Source organism: Trichosurus vulpecula, chromosome 4 (assembly GCF_011100635.1).
Source record: "Trichosurus vulpecula isolate mTriVul1 chromosome 4, mTriVul1.pri, whole genome shotgun sequence".
Taxonomy (NCBI): domain Eukaryota; kingdom Metazoa; phylum Chordata; class Mammalia; order Diprotodontia; family Phalangeridae; genus Trichosurus; species Trichosurus vulpecula.
Window position 1 is genome coordinate 67,741,900 of NC_050576.1, and position 14,657 is coordinate 67,756,556.

Genomic DNA, 14,657 nt, shown 5'->3' on the forward strand with positions numbered 1-14,657 from the left:
CCCATTCCGGCCCATTTCCACCCCCGGAGGTAGGTACTGCTCCTCGGCGGGGTCCGGGCCCCAGATCTCCTTCCCGGCCTCCCCCCTCCCTTCCTTGGCCCGTTCCGGTCCGCCCCGCCCCGTGCCCCCCCACTCAGCCCGGCCCTGGGGTGGGGGCCCGACCCCGGAGCTCGGGGCGACCTTTCTCGCCCCACCCCACCCCCTCCTCTCCGCCCTGTGAGCGGGTGGACCCGCCCCCCCGCTTGGGGCCCCTCCCTCCAGACCCCCGAGACCCGCACCCACCCTGGCAGCCGGCGGGCACCGCTCCCTCGCAGCCACACCCCGCCCCACCTGCCCTGGACCCACGGGGGGGGGGGGGAACGCCCCCTCCCGGGGGTAGCCCCCCTCCCCGATTGACCCGCCCCCGTGCCCTCTTGCCCCAACTGCCCACCTCCCAAGTGCCCCCTTGCCCACTTCTCCCATCTGCAAACTGAGCACAACTCCGCGGCCTCGCGGGACCCCCAGCCACGCAAGGCAGAGACAGACAGACAGACTTTTCTCCTGGGGATTCCTCCCTTCCCACTTGGGAGTTGCTGGAAAAAGGAAACAACTACCACCACAGAAAAAGGCGCTGGTGTAGGCTCCAAAATAAACACGTCTGAATTCCGTGTGGCATCGGCCGGGCTCTTTGAATTAAATGTTTCAAAAACAAACACAAATAGGCTTGGGAGGAAGGGGGGTCAAATTGTGTAACAGCAAGCTTCAGAAGTGGCAACCACGTAGATGTCTATGTCTCTGTGCACCCCTTGGTAGCTGCGAGCTTTCTTGGTAATGAACGTAGAGCAAGGTGGTGAAGCCACTGTAGTAAGTACGTGAAGCGAGACACACTACACGAGCAGGTAGGAAGGTAGGTAGCTGCACACTGGTGTTCAGACAGTGGGCTCCATCGGGGGCTCATGCGCAACCCTTTTTGACTGTCAGCCTTAGTTTCCAATGAGTTTGAACACAACATCTTAAACTTGTAAGTTTTCTGAATCAGATTAGGCAAAGGTTCATCAAGTTATAAACCCACCACAAAAACTCCCACGTCTGAATTCTGATGGGGTGAGTCGGCCCAGCCTTACAGAGCTCATGGAGATAATGATACTTCTCTTCATCTGCACTGTGTACTCCAGTTACCTATGGCACTTTTCCTAAAACAAGATTTGCCTTTGTGTCCTAAGCCAGCTTTTTCAGGAACTGGCTGGTTTACTTGGGAAAACTGGCATATCTTTAAATAGGCTATTAGTCATACCACAAAATATTTAACATAGGGTAAGGATCGCAGTAAAATGTTCACAGGTGCCTGACAAACCTTAGTTAATCAGAATCTGCCCCAATTTTTGTATATCCTTGCTTATTCATTGTATCTCATCCCCCCCCCAAAGTTTTCTCTACTTTTTCATCTTGAAAAAATTAACTTAAAAATGTATACATTTAAGAAGTCAAACATTTAGATGCTTTATTCTTTCTCTGTTGAACTCTTGCATCAAAGTTGAAGCTACAGAATTATTAATAAAGATAGTGTAACAAAAGTCTAATGGTAGTGTAATAAAAGTCCAAAGTTTCTTCCCAGGTTTCATGGTGACTTACCACAAACCCTGGAGTAGTAGACTTAATGTTTTGATAACTGCTGTTTTTGCATTTAGATCCAGGGAAAGTAACTTTCTTCTCTAGAGGCATTTTGAAGTAAAATTTCCAAATACTTGTGTGATGTAAAGCACCCCGGGAATGTAGTCATGACTGGTAGTCATTATTCCTATTTCCTCTTTCAGCAGGGCTGAAAGCCTGTACCATCAGGCACATCATGGAGAAAGGTGGGAACATACAGTTGGAGATCCCTGACTTTAGCAACTCAGTCCTGAGCCACCTCAACCAGCTTCGTATGCAGGGTCGTCTGTGTGATATTGTGGTCAATGTGCAAGGACAGGCTTTTCGGGCCCACAAAGTTGTGTTGGCTGCCAGCTCTCCCTATTTCCGGGACCATATGTCCTTGAACGAGATGAGCACTGTCTCCATATCAGTCATCAAGAATCCTACTGTTTTTGAGCAGCTCCTTTCATTTTGTTACACTGGGCGGATATGTCTACAACTGGCAGATATCATCAGCTACCTAACAGCTGCCAGTTTCCTACAGATGCAGCACATCATAGACAAATGTACACAGATCCTGGAGGGTATACATTTCAAGATTAATGTAGCAGAAGTTGAGGCAGAATTAGGCCAGACAAGGACAAAGCACCAGGAAAGACCCCCAGAATCTCACAGGGTCACTCCAAATCTAAACCGCCCCCTTAGCCCACGTCACAATACACCAAAGGGGAGCCGAAGAGGCCAAGTTAGCACGGTGCTGGACATCAGGGAGCTAAGTCCCCCTGAAGAATCAACCAGTCCTCAGATAATTGAGCAGAGTTCCGATGTGGAGAGCCGGGAGCCCATCCTTCGGATTAACCGAGCAGGACAGTGGTACGTGGAGACTGGGGTAGCTGACCGGGGGGGTCGAAGTGATGATGAGGTGAGAGTTCTTGGAGGAGTTCGGATCAAAACTGAGAATCTGGAAGAGTGGCTTGGGGCAGAGAATCAGCCCTCTGGAGAAGATGGGAGCAGTGCTGAGGAGGTTGCCGCCATGGTGATCGATACAACAGGCCATGGGTCAGGAGGGCAAGAGAATTATGCCTTGGGGTCTTCAGCACCCAAGGCCACTCGGCCAACCAGCAGTGAAATGGACAGGTAAGGTTTCTTTTGCGCATTTCCTGACTGTCACTCAGGTACCACTGATCGAGGCCATCGCTCTGCCTTAGAGAGCATCTTCCCTACCTGTTGTTTAGATGAAATAAGAATTGACTCTGTTGGGGAAATTGGAGGTGTGCCAAAAGACTTGCATTCTTATTTTTTTAAAGCAGGAAGCTCCTAGTCCTGAAGTATTCACAGTGTTGTGAGAACTATGGTAAAGTTAGACACTTCCATGAATCAGAATAGCATCTGCAGCCACACTAGCGTCAGTAATTGCCAGGGCTTCCTCGGATTCGAGGCAGGGAGCTGACCGTCAGCTGGGAACCAGGCGGCCTTTCCCTTCCTTGGTATGTTATCACACAGGTAGGTGGCTTGGGGGAGTTTCACTTTCCTTTTTAGCCCTGCTTCACTTTCCTTTAGCCACCGCCTCCAGAGGAGGCATCGGTATGGTCCTGGTGATTCTTTGGCTCTCGGTGGGTAATAGTGTGATGCCAAGGAGGTTCTTTTGGGATTATTTTTCCATTTCTTTCTCAGCTTGCCATTTGAATATATTTTCTGTCTGGCCTTGATCAGTGGCTACTGCTGCCAAGGGCCTAACCATTTCATTATTTTTTGTCTTCGTTTACTTTTCTCTTTCTGACATACTTTTATGTAAGTAGCTAAGGACATACCTTCAAGGAGGAATGGGCACAGGTGTTAAATTAAGTTGAAAGTACATTAAGCATCGTCCCCCACAATTTAGATTGGTTAAATTCAATCCAAAGAATATATTCTGCTATTTTTTTCTCCCGTCCATAAAAAATGAATTTTGACCGCATAAACAGCAGATCTAAAATATGTTACTGGCCTTTTAAGACCTAGTTGCAGAGATCAATAAGTGCCACAGAAATGACCTCTTGTTTCTTCAGATGGTCACATTTTGGATGTTTTCTCTCCTTTCTCCCTTGGCTTATGGATCGTATGTAGCACTCTTTATTGACTGTACCGATTCTTGTCCCCCAGGGTTTGGCCAGTGAGAAAAGTAACTGAAGTTTTAATCCAAGTGACCTAGAAGTTAGCTTAGCTCCTATCACTCATTCACTAATCTGATTTTTGAAAATATAATTTGTTGGCATTTGATCTCTTACTAATTTAAAATGTAATTGTCCACACAGACAAAGTAACAGGCCCAGAATCATAGCCCTAACTTTAAGTTTTGTTCGTTGAGTCATTATACAGATTTCTTTGTGTTTTTCTAGTACTGTGGTTATGACATAAGCATTTTACTTACATATTGTGCCTCAGTGTCATTAGGTCATCACGTGCCATTGATCACTTATTCTGCAAAATGGTTTTTCTTTAATTTATTAGACCAAATGTGATTTCTTAACTTCAAGTCAAAATGGACCCAGTGTGAGCATTTCTCAGTTACCATGCTGCAAATCCTCATACTGTTCCATATGCTTTCCCCTTTATTATCCATAGACTAAGGGAATGACCTCATCACACATTCTTTAACATTACTGTTCTGTTACCCCATTTATGCTCCTCTGCCGACAGATTTAGCCCTTCTGGCAGTGTTGTCACCCTGACTGAGCGACACCGAGCCCGCAGCGAATCTCCTGGGAGAATGGATGAGCCTAAACAACCCAACTCCCAGGTATGTAGTGACAGATCTGAATGACTTTGTTGAAATTTAAGAATGCCTTTCAACAAGTACAGCATAGTCTTTTTAAGTTGTACCCCTTTTGATCACCTTGGGAAGTCTTGGTTACCATTGTTTTTGAATTAATGGAAAAATAAAGGTTGAGAAGAGAGGGAGTCTTAAATATTATATTTAATGTTCTCTCATTATTTCCGAACACTTGTTCTGCAACACTCAAAAAAAGTGTTCTTTTGGTGGAGGTTGAAGTTTGGGAAGAAGCCGTAGGAATGCAACATAGCATTTCTTTTAGAATACTGGGACAGTTTGTGTCCTTGGAGAAATTAAACCTACTTCGGACAAAGTACATGCAAGGAGAGTAGGACTTAGTTGGCCTTTCTAATCGATTATGCATTTGAATGAAATGAATGAAAAGGCATTTATTAAGTACTTGCAATTCATATTCTTGCATATTCTTATTTGTATTAGACTTATCTCCTCTGATAAATTATAAAGTCCTAGAGAACAGGGACTATGATTTCTATTTTCACAGAACCTTGTTCAGTTTCTTGACTAGTGAGCACTTTGCAAATATGTTGGACTTGTTGCTTATGTGTGAAATGGTATTCACATGGTAGGCCGACTGAGGACTGGAAAAACATGTGCCAAGTGAAGACATATAATGAAGTTTGAGCAGTTCTGTCATTTTTCTCTGGCCACTTAGTTAGAAAGAGAAGCAATGGAGGATTTTTTAAAAAATAATTTCATGTAAGATACTGTGTGAGCTGCCCTAGTCACCACTTATAAATGAGAGGCAGTATGGCCTAGTGGATAGAGGGCTGGACTTGGAATCAAGAGACTTTGTTTCCACTTGCATCCCAGCATGTAGTAGTTGTGTGATCCTGAGCAAGCCATCTCTTGTCTGTGAGCTTCAGGTTCTTTATTTGTACATTGGCACTGACAGCCCACCTTAGAGAAGTGTAAGGAAAATGCTTTTCAGAAGCATTAGTGTTCCAGATAAACATGAGTTATTATCAACTTCTGGCACACTGGTAATATTATGTTCAATTTGTAGTTGTTGGCTATAATCTCATTTTTTTTAACTAGACCTGTGTTTTGTTATGTGGAACTCACAGTGAGGAAACCACACATGCCAATGCAGATTGGCATCTGCCCTTCAAGTTTCTGTCTTAGTTGCCTAGAGTGAGTGCTGAGTGGGCCTGCCTGTTACTTGAATACTTGTATCTGTACTAAGTTCGTGGTATCTTAAAAGGGAATTGTCACTATTACCATGGAAAATTTTTTCTTCTGAAGTTGGAAAAAAACAGCAGGAAATTAGAGGCACAAAATAAAAGCTTTGGGGATCTTTTTTTCCTCCAGCCTCTAAAGAAGGATATAATTTCTATATAAAGGTGACTGCCATGCAAATAAAGATGTTAATAAGCAGATAAAATTAGCATCTTGCTGGAAGATGAGACCACTAACAATAACTAATTCACTGGAATACTTAAGTAGGACCAAAGACTCAATTGCACACCAGCATGCATCTTCCAGAGTTCAAGTCTGGCCTCAGACACTTACTAGCTATGTGATCCTGGGCAAGTCACTTAAGCCTATTTGCCTCGGTTCCTCATCTGTAAAATGAGCTGGAGAAGGAAATGGCAAACCACTCCTGTATCTTTGCCAAGAAAACCCCAAAAAGAGGTCACAAAGAATCAAATGCAACTGAGACAACTCAACCACATGTACACAGTCATAATGCTGGGGAAAGATAGGATGAATTCATCTGCTTAAGAAAGACTTCATGGAAGAGTTTCAACCACACTTTAAAAGAAAGGAGTAGGCAAAAGCTGATTGCTTCAGGCGTAAAGCCTAACCTGAAGTATCAAAATGAGAAAAGATAGAAATACATTAAGAAGACTTTCTTGACTAGATGCAGACTGGGGTGCAGACTAGGAAGAAGCAAGCAATAAACAATACTGTCTGGAAATGAAATTAAGGATTTAATTCATGACATCATAGGGTTAACAGGTACAAAGGAACCCTAGAACTTTTCTAGTCCTGCTAATAATGGTCTTTATATACTGTGTCTCAAAAGTCTTAGTGTTGTTTCAAGGTTCAAGAGAGCACATATGTATATGAAGGATTATTCTGAGGAGGCTGCTCACCTGTTTTTCTCCATTTCTGCAGAAAACCAAATAAGGAAATGAAATTTGTAGTAAAACAGAGTTTGTTGTTCACTTGTTTTTCAATTGTGTCTAGTTCTCCATGACCCCATTTGGGATTTTCTTGGCAAAGATACTGGAGTAATTTGCCATTTCCTTCTCCAGCTCATTTTATATCGGACAGGGTTAAGTGACTTGCCCAGGATTACATAGCCAGTAAATGTCAAACCAGGTTTGAATTTAGGAGAAGTCTCCCTGACACCAGGCCTCACACTGCACGGCACCACCTAGCTGCCCAAAAAGAGTCATGTCTGACTCATGAACCATACTATCCATGGGATTTTCTTGGCAAAGATATTAGAGTGGTTTACCATTTCCTTCTCTAATGGATTAAGACCAACAGAGGTTAAGTAACTTACCCAAGATCATACAGCTAGTAAGTGTTTAAGGCCAGATTTGAATTCAGGTCTTTCTGACTCCAAACCCAGCACTCTATCCACCGAGCTACCTAGCAGTCTCCAAAACAGTTTATCTGGGTTTAGTGAGGGGGTATTTGACCCTAAGAGTGATAGAATACTAGAACAAACTATACTTAGGTCACTCTACTGACTCAAAAACCTTCAGTAACTTCCCATTTTCTACCAAAACAAATTTAAATTTCGCTGGCTTCAGGTTCTCATGTAATTTGGTTTACCCTCTCTTTTTAGTTCTCCTCAGCAATTTCAGATAGGTTAATCTTTTCATTCTCTGAGAAACACTTAGCTTGCTCCTAACTTCAAAATATTCTCTCTTGCTCTTCTCTTTATGCCCCCAGCTCAAGGCATACTTCCTCCACTAATTCTTCCCTAAATGTAGAGAATGGATGGCAGTGGAAAAAGCAGTGAACTCCACAGTCAGATTTGCCTTTGACTGCTGGTGAATAAGAATCCTTACACTCCCTATGTCAAAGGCAGTGAGGGAGAGGCCTTGTTAACCTTAAAAAATTACATATATAGAGATAAATATATAGGTATCTATATCTTTATATCTACATATGAATTGTTATTAATTAAGCCATCACTGAGCCCCCTTTTCTCTGAACACCTACCTTACAAAGATTTTGTTACACAACTTAGTACTTTTATGTTGTATTGTTTGCTGTTACTTTATGTGTGTTAGTCCCATCTCCCCAGTAAGGGTCACGGTTGTAGAGCTGGAAGAGATCTTAGAGGAACTTGTCCTAAAGAAAGGGAGGCCTAGCAGAGATTAAGTGACTATTCCGGAGTTACACTAGTAGTCTGAGACAAGCAAGAATGTGAATCTAGACAAATTCGTTCTCAGTCCAGTACTCTTTCCATTGGACCATCCTGCCCTCTTGACATGTCTGTGTTTTCCATAGTACTGAGTCTATAGTAGGTACTCAATAAATACTACTTGGTTGATGATGACATTCTCAACCACAGAAGTCTTTAAATGAAACTGACAAACTGGACCAGATGACTTTTAATCTAATATTCATCCAGCCAACACCAGGTAGAGAAAGTCTTTGAAGACCATACTTAGAGTGTTAGATTTGATATATCATATTGGGGAAATGAGATTTTGTTGACCAACTAAGTTGTAATCTTTCATTCACATTACTAAATTGTTCAGACTTAATCTAAAACAAAATAATGATGCTCTAAAACTTTAGTCACTCTTCAACTCTTGATTTCATAAACTGCTCCCCTTCCTCTTAATTCTTCTGTGAATTATATACTAAGTGAATTATGAGAACTCAATAAGTATTATATATTGATTACTTCCAATGAACTTTTCATAAAACTAATAAATGTATAGGACACTAGATTCATATTTCAGTCTAGGTTCTCTTTCTAGCTTTTCTGCTAGTTTGCTCTAAGGTGTTAGATCAGCCACCTGTCTGTGAGATACGTATAAAATGTTAATAGTATGTTGAAAAGTCACTAAGAATGTTACTGCCTGCAACTTAAGCTTTTATAGAGGCTTTCAGTTAGAAAACTCCTTAGCAATCACCTAGTCCAACTTAAATTGAGCTGAAATATGTCTCCTTTTAATTTCTACTTATTGGCGCTAGTTTTGGCCTCTGAGAAGCAGCATGATCAATGGATTTAGAATCAAGAAAACCTAAGTTTAAATGATAGCTTAGACACTACCTGTGTGACCCTAGCAAGTCACTTAACCTTTTCGAGTCTCAGTTTTCTCATCTGAAAGATAAGAGTGTTAGACTCATTGGCCACTAATGCCCTTTCTGGCTCTAAATCTATGATTGTATGAACTACACAGGATAAATCTAATTCCTTTGTGTCCTCAAGATTAATCCTATTTTGTGTCTTTCTTGTTTTTAAATGACTACTTAGTGTTCACACAGTTTGTTGTTTTGGTATTTGATTTATGTAGATGGATCAGAAGGACCTCACCAGTTCAACATTGCTTGTGAGTCTGGTGAATAAGAAGAGGTTGTTTAGTTGTTTAGTTATAAGGTAGTCTATCCAAAAGGTGCTTTAGAAGCATCTAGTTTGTCTATCAACCAGAAAGTCACCTTTAACTTTCTTGCTCTTATGTGATAATGGAGCAGAATACTTCATAGGACCTGTGATTTCATTAGTGTGGGTTCTTCCTCTACAATTTAGTTGACCATCTGTAAGAGTTGCCGTGTTTGAAAAATAAGTCTCCCTGCAGCCAAACTGCTATCAGTCCTTTCTGAGGCTGGTTCTTGAATGACATTCATCCTTCCCCAGTCCCGTGCTCAAATATTTGACGTCAACCTGGTTTTAGCCCATCTGCCAAGAAGATGGCTTACCATGGTGTGGTCGATGTGTGTGCTACAGCTTCTTGGAGCCACAAGTGAGTGTTGGGTGATAGGTAGACACCAAAGGTGGATGAGCCCCTGAAAAGGGCTCGGCAAGCCCTCACAGCAGAGGTGCTAGTCCTTGGACATCCATGTACCCCATCTTGGCAGATGGGCTAAACCAAGCTGTGGGCCAAAAACTCAGCAGGTTAGGGGGGCTGTCTACCCCAAGCATGTGAAGACTTCCCTCAACCCTTTTCCCCCACCCCACCTCTGATGGAATGGGCAGATGAAAACAGTTGGTCACAGTGACCATGAAGGCAATTGAAGCAGGCGCTGTGAAATGCTTAGAATTTGATCAGACATTGAAGACACCAAGGTCCTCCACTGCATCCCAGGCTATTGCCAGTCATCTTGACTTTAGTTTGCCACTGGACTTCAGTAACTCTGGAAGAGAGAGTGAGACTAAGTAAGACTTTGTGCAGTTCTGTATCACTTAAATCCATTTCACATGTAAGTCAAGACATCACCCATGATGTCATTGGTCCTCTTCAAAAATGAAAAACAACTACTCAAGCAGCTGATGTAGGATCTGTCAGAGATTTAAGAATTCCACAACATAATAATGCATCGATGGGAACAGGACTTTAATAAAACAGAATACTACCAATATTTTTTCATTTTATTTCTGTACTTAAAAATGTAAGTGTCTGTAAAAGTTTTTTCTTATTTATAGTAATTCCAGCAGTCATTTGGTTCTTAACCTTATTCCTCATCCCCAGATATTTCTTTTGATCTTCCAGCAAGTTCTTTAGGTAGAATACAAGTGTCAGGTAGTGTACCAGTGTTACAGATGATAAAATTCAGGCCCAGAGAGGTTAAATTGCCTAAGACCACATAGGCATATAGTAGATTTTTAAAAAATAACATACTTAGATTTACTTGTATTTGATATTTTATGTGCTTGTGTATTGCTACTCTTGGTACAGGTTGAAGAGTCAGCAATGATCGGAGTAAGTGGTTATGTAGAATATCTTCGTGAACAAGAAGTATCTGAGAGGTGGTTCCGATACAATCCCCGCCTCACTTGCATCTACTGCGCCAAATCCTTCAACCAGAAAGGCAGCCTGGATCGCCATATGCGCCTACACATGGGGATCACACCTTTTGTCTGCCGTATGTGTGGCAAGAAGTATACCCGCAAAGATCAGCTGGAGTATCACATCCGCAAACACACAGGCAACAAACCCTTCCACTGTCACGTTTGTGGCAAAAGCTTCCCCTTCCAGGCCATCCTGAACCAGCACTTTCGCAAGAATCACCCAGGCTGTATGCCTCTAGAAGGGCCTCATAGCATCTCCCCTGAGACAACAGTCACATCCCGGGGACAGGCTGAGGAAGAATCACCCCCACAGGAAGAGACAGTTGCCCCTGGGGAGACTGCACAGGGATCTGTATCCACCACTGGGCCTGATTGAAAGATGGCAGGGGAAAGGGGGAGGGTCCTCTGCCCCCTTCTGGGCCATAAGCAGCCAGCATCTGGGCCAAGGGCTGGTTCTTGGATTCACAAAATGCCACCTCACTAGACAGGAAGAAGCTCCCAAGATGTTGCCAAACTAGAGGATTAACAAAGTACACAAAAAAACTCAAGGCTCTTTCCTTCCCTTCCCCCACTTCACACCTCAGAAAATAATTAAGCAAAACAGCTTTCTGATTCAGGGATCAACAGCTTTGGTTTGTTAATTTTTTTAAGAAAAATTTTTTAAGAAAATCCAGGATAAACTGTCATTTAGTTACCAACCATGGTTTCAACTCTGTGAATTGGTCCAGGTGACTGACCTTGGTGGCTGTAATGTCCCAGCTCCAGCAAGCACAGCATTCAGGCTTCCGTCGTCTGGATCAGCTACAGGAGAGGAGGAGGAGGAGGAAGAGGTAGTAAGGACAGGGCCTTACTCCTCTACCTCCCCTGCCAGTTATTACTGTTTTCACGGTCAAAGAAAAAAGAATAGTTCTGGTGGTCCTTATTGTTCTCAAGTTTCTTTTCAACAGAATGTGATTGGGGGCTTTCTGTTTGCCCCATCCAGGTAACTGGCTTCTTGCCTGATTGCTTCACGTAGGCAACCTCTTGCAGCAGTATTCTAGTAGGCAATACAACTGTAAGCACCATAGGGTACCAAAAGTTAAGTTAGCAGCTATGAGGTTTGCATTAGACAATGCTGCATTTGGGGGATTAGGTGTGTGGTGAGGGAGATGGGGAGGAGGGGAAACGTTGTGTGTCTGTAAATGTGGACTAGCACAGGACCACATTGCGACTTCTTAACTGGGACTGGGGACACACGACAGTGCTTTCTACATCTCTAAGCATTAGGCAGTGGCTCTGGCCCAGATGGATTAATGAGCTGGAGGCTGACCACCAAAGTCTTGTCAGGCCTCTTTGGCTCCTGGTCTTATATAACAGCAATATTGTACATCAAAAATGTCACTTCCCAGTGAAGTGATGCTGGGTTGTGTTTTTAAATCCATATATCTCCATGTTTGATAAGTTTGATAAATTTTATACGAAGTTTTAAAAAAAAATTTGTGTTACAACAGCATCGTGATTCAGGAAATATAAAGCTGTTATTCCTATCGCAACCATAATTTAGTTCACTCCTACAAATATAATAGCTTATATTTCCTGCTCATTTGAAGAACCTCACTAATTCCTATGTCTCCAGTCTGCCAATTCACAAAAACCCCTCAGTAAATTAGTGTTTGTTCGAGAGTATTGCTTTTTAAATAGTACCCAACAGGGCATTTACACAGAGCATCATCACGAATGCTCAACATGAAGTCCCATTTGTTGCAGCAAATGAACAGGGGGTCAGTTTTGATCATGTTTGTTCTCTCGTTCCTTCTCAAGATTCAGCAATATTCACCGGGCCTCTTTGGCATTTTTAGGTATTAATGAGGTTCTCTCAAGTTGAAAATCGTGGAGAGAGCTAAGCAGACCTGCATGACCCCTGCCCTGACTGGGAAGGGGAAGGAATTAGGCTTGTGCCTATGGTAGGATTTTTTTGAATACTAAGGCATGCAGGTAAGTAGTAGATAACTGCTTTCAGACCCAAGTGCAAATAGAAGAGAAAAATCTCTGGCCTCCCTCATTGTTGGAAAAGTTACTGATTTTTTGTTGAGTTGCTTTAAAGTATCTAAAATCTGCAGTGGTTTAAGAGATTGCTTTGGTGCAGAGGCACATAAAAGTGAAAAAATAACATTGGATGTTAGTTGTGCTAGTGCAGGTGAACTGATTGTGAGCACGCTGGTCAGGCCCTCTTCCCCTTCTGAGAACATGTTGTGATCTATGGAAAGGTGGGCAGAGAAGAAGGATATTTTTCTGAAAACAAGAAGTTGGAGTACAAAAGGTCACTGTTGAAAAGTAAATTGTGTTATTTGTTCAATAAATTATGGGTGCCCTACCGTACTCCCTCCTCCAAGAGAGATCATTACATTTTTTGGAGGGGCCCAGGAAGGCACAGTTTCTTCGAGTGGTATGATGCTATCATGTAATGAGAGCCTGCCCATAAAGGGCAGAGCCTGCTTCAGAGTCTGCTCAGGGGCAGGTGGTTCCTTTTCAGGAGCTGCATTTTGTTTTTAGAACTATGGACTGTGGCATCCCACTGTTGAATGGGGCAGCAATGCAATGTGGTGAGACCTCTCTTCAGTGGCCATCTAAGGATTGTCAGTGTTTCGTGGCCAAGCCAAGAGGGAGTTCAGGTTAGACCGGGACCCTTAGAGGAGTTTTTCATCGGTCACTGATAAAAGAGGGGCTTGGACAGATTTTGCCATATTTGAGTGGGAGGAAAAGGGGGGAGAAGTCCAGAAGATGCTGCTTTAGACATAGCTTTTAAACCTACCAAAAAGGAAGAAGAAAATTTAAGTCTATTCTGCTCATAAGAGAAAGTGTGCCGGGAAATACTTTGTTGCTTTGTTAATTACTTAGACAATTTTAAATAAGAAAGTATAGCTTTTATACCATTACCAAAATGTAAAGATGAAGTTAAGTAACTGCTATAAAAGAAAAAAGTTCTCCTAGCCAATGTAGTTAATTCCATCCAGGTATAGCAACAGAGGGCTCCAATGAAGTATGGACAACATTATTCATATAGGAAGACCATGAGTGTGTGGTGAGGTTTAGTCTCTTTTTTTCCTTTATTTGACTTTTCACAGGTTTTTACTGTGTTGATACTGTGAATAGAGGAAAATCCCAATTATCCAACACTTATCAGCACAATTCTCTATGCTGGTTCTTTCCTCTTAGTTGGCCTAGTCAGGACCATAACACTCATGAAATCCTTGCCTAAGCTAGTTTTAAATCAAAATAAGGCTTGAGAGAGCAGTTATTGTTTTTTTTTATTTGTTTTTTATCTTTCCTTAGAAAAGATTTACTCTTTATAACTGCCCAAAATTCTTATTCAGGTCTCACTGTGACGTTGCCCTAGTTCATAGTTAAAGTCACTGTAAGGTCATTAGAATAGGAATTAGTAATATTCTTTCGACATCTGCTGAATGTGTATGTGTGTCTGTGTGTGTATGAAGAATGCCTCTTAAATATGTCCAGAATGGACTCTTTATTTGACTCAATTTGAACTGAACCACTGACAGCCAAATTTGAACCACCGTATGTGTCCCCTGGGAAAATGAAACTGGGTTGGCACTAAGGGCTAAATTTTTTTTTAAAAGATCATTTAGCTCGTACTAGTGTAACTTTGTCAGTTTTGTATAAAATGATGGGCACTAGGTATGATCTCATTTCATGTTCAGTAAGTGGTACTTTAGCATAGAAGCTGCTTCTGTTCTTGGCAAGAAAACAAAGATGGCAGCTGTCATCTCTATGTTCTGAGATGGAACTTTCATTCTACTGAATTCTTACCTATCACCTGAATGAAAGTATAAATTTACTATCTACATGTACAGTTATAACTGGGCACAAAGACTAATGCTTTATTCTCTCTCTACTCAAAAGACTCTAATGTTTTGTTTTCTCTTTACTCAGAATCATACTTACCTCTGACCTCAGTTGAATTTATCATGTCTTGAGTTTCATTTCGTGTACATCATAAACCTTCCAAGACCAACTCATCAAAGGGGTGAGTTATGTCTCTTAATCTTCTAGGAGAAGCTAGTATGACAAGATTGGAGAGAAAAGGAGGTAGGAGATGGAGGAAGGCTTTTTTGTTTCTTTTTAATTTTGTTTTGATTATTAGTATCTTCCCTGCTTTTGTGAAATGGGGCTTTCCAAAGATGGTATTGGCAGTAAAAATAGAAGCATTTTCTCTTTATGGCAGTAGTTGAA

The 14,657-nt window shown here is 42.1% G+C and overlaps 1 protein-coding gene across 1 annotated transcript; it reads left to right on the top strand.

The window, feature by feature from the left end:
- The first annotated feature begins 1,810 nt into the window (after window positions 1–1,810).
- Window positions 1,811–11,245, top strand: ZBTB37 (zinc finger and BTB domain containing 37). Its single transcript, XM_036756628.1, has 3 exons — window positions 1,811–2,748; window positions 4,291–4,390; window positions 10,315–11,245. Exons 1-3 carry the CDS (start codon window positions 1,826–1,828, stop codon window positions 10,801–10,803), a joined length of 1,512 nt encoding a protein of 503 aa, XP_036612523.1. The 5' UTR covers window positions 1,811–1,825; the 3' UTR covers window positions 10,804–11,245.
- Window positions 11,246–14,657: the final 3,412 nt, after the last annotated feature.

Excerpts from the sequence above, each read along its gene's own strand:
- ZBTB37 (XM_036756628.1), top strand. The coding sequence starts at position 1,826 with ATGGAGAAAGGTGGGAACATACAGTTGGAGATCCCTGACTTTAGCAAC. Across the intron at positions 2,749-4,290 it reads ACCAGCAGTGAAATGGACAG|ATTTAGCCCTTCTGGCAGTG; the intron begins GTAAGGTTTCTT and ends CTCTGCCGACAG. Across the intron at positions 4,391-10,314 it reads CTAAACAACCCAACTCCCAG|GTTGAAGAGTCAGCAATGAT; the intron begins GTATGTAGTGAC and ends CTCTTGGTACAG.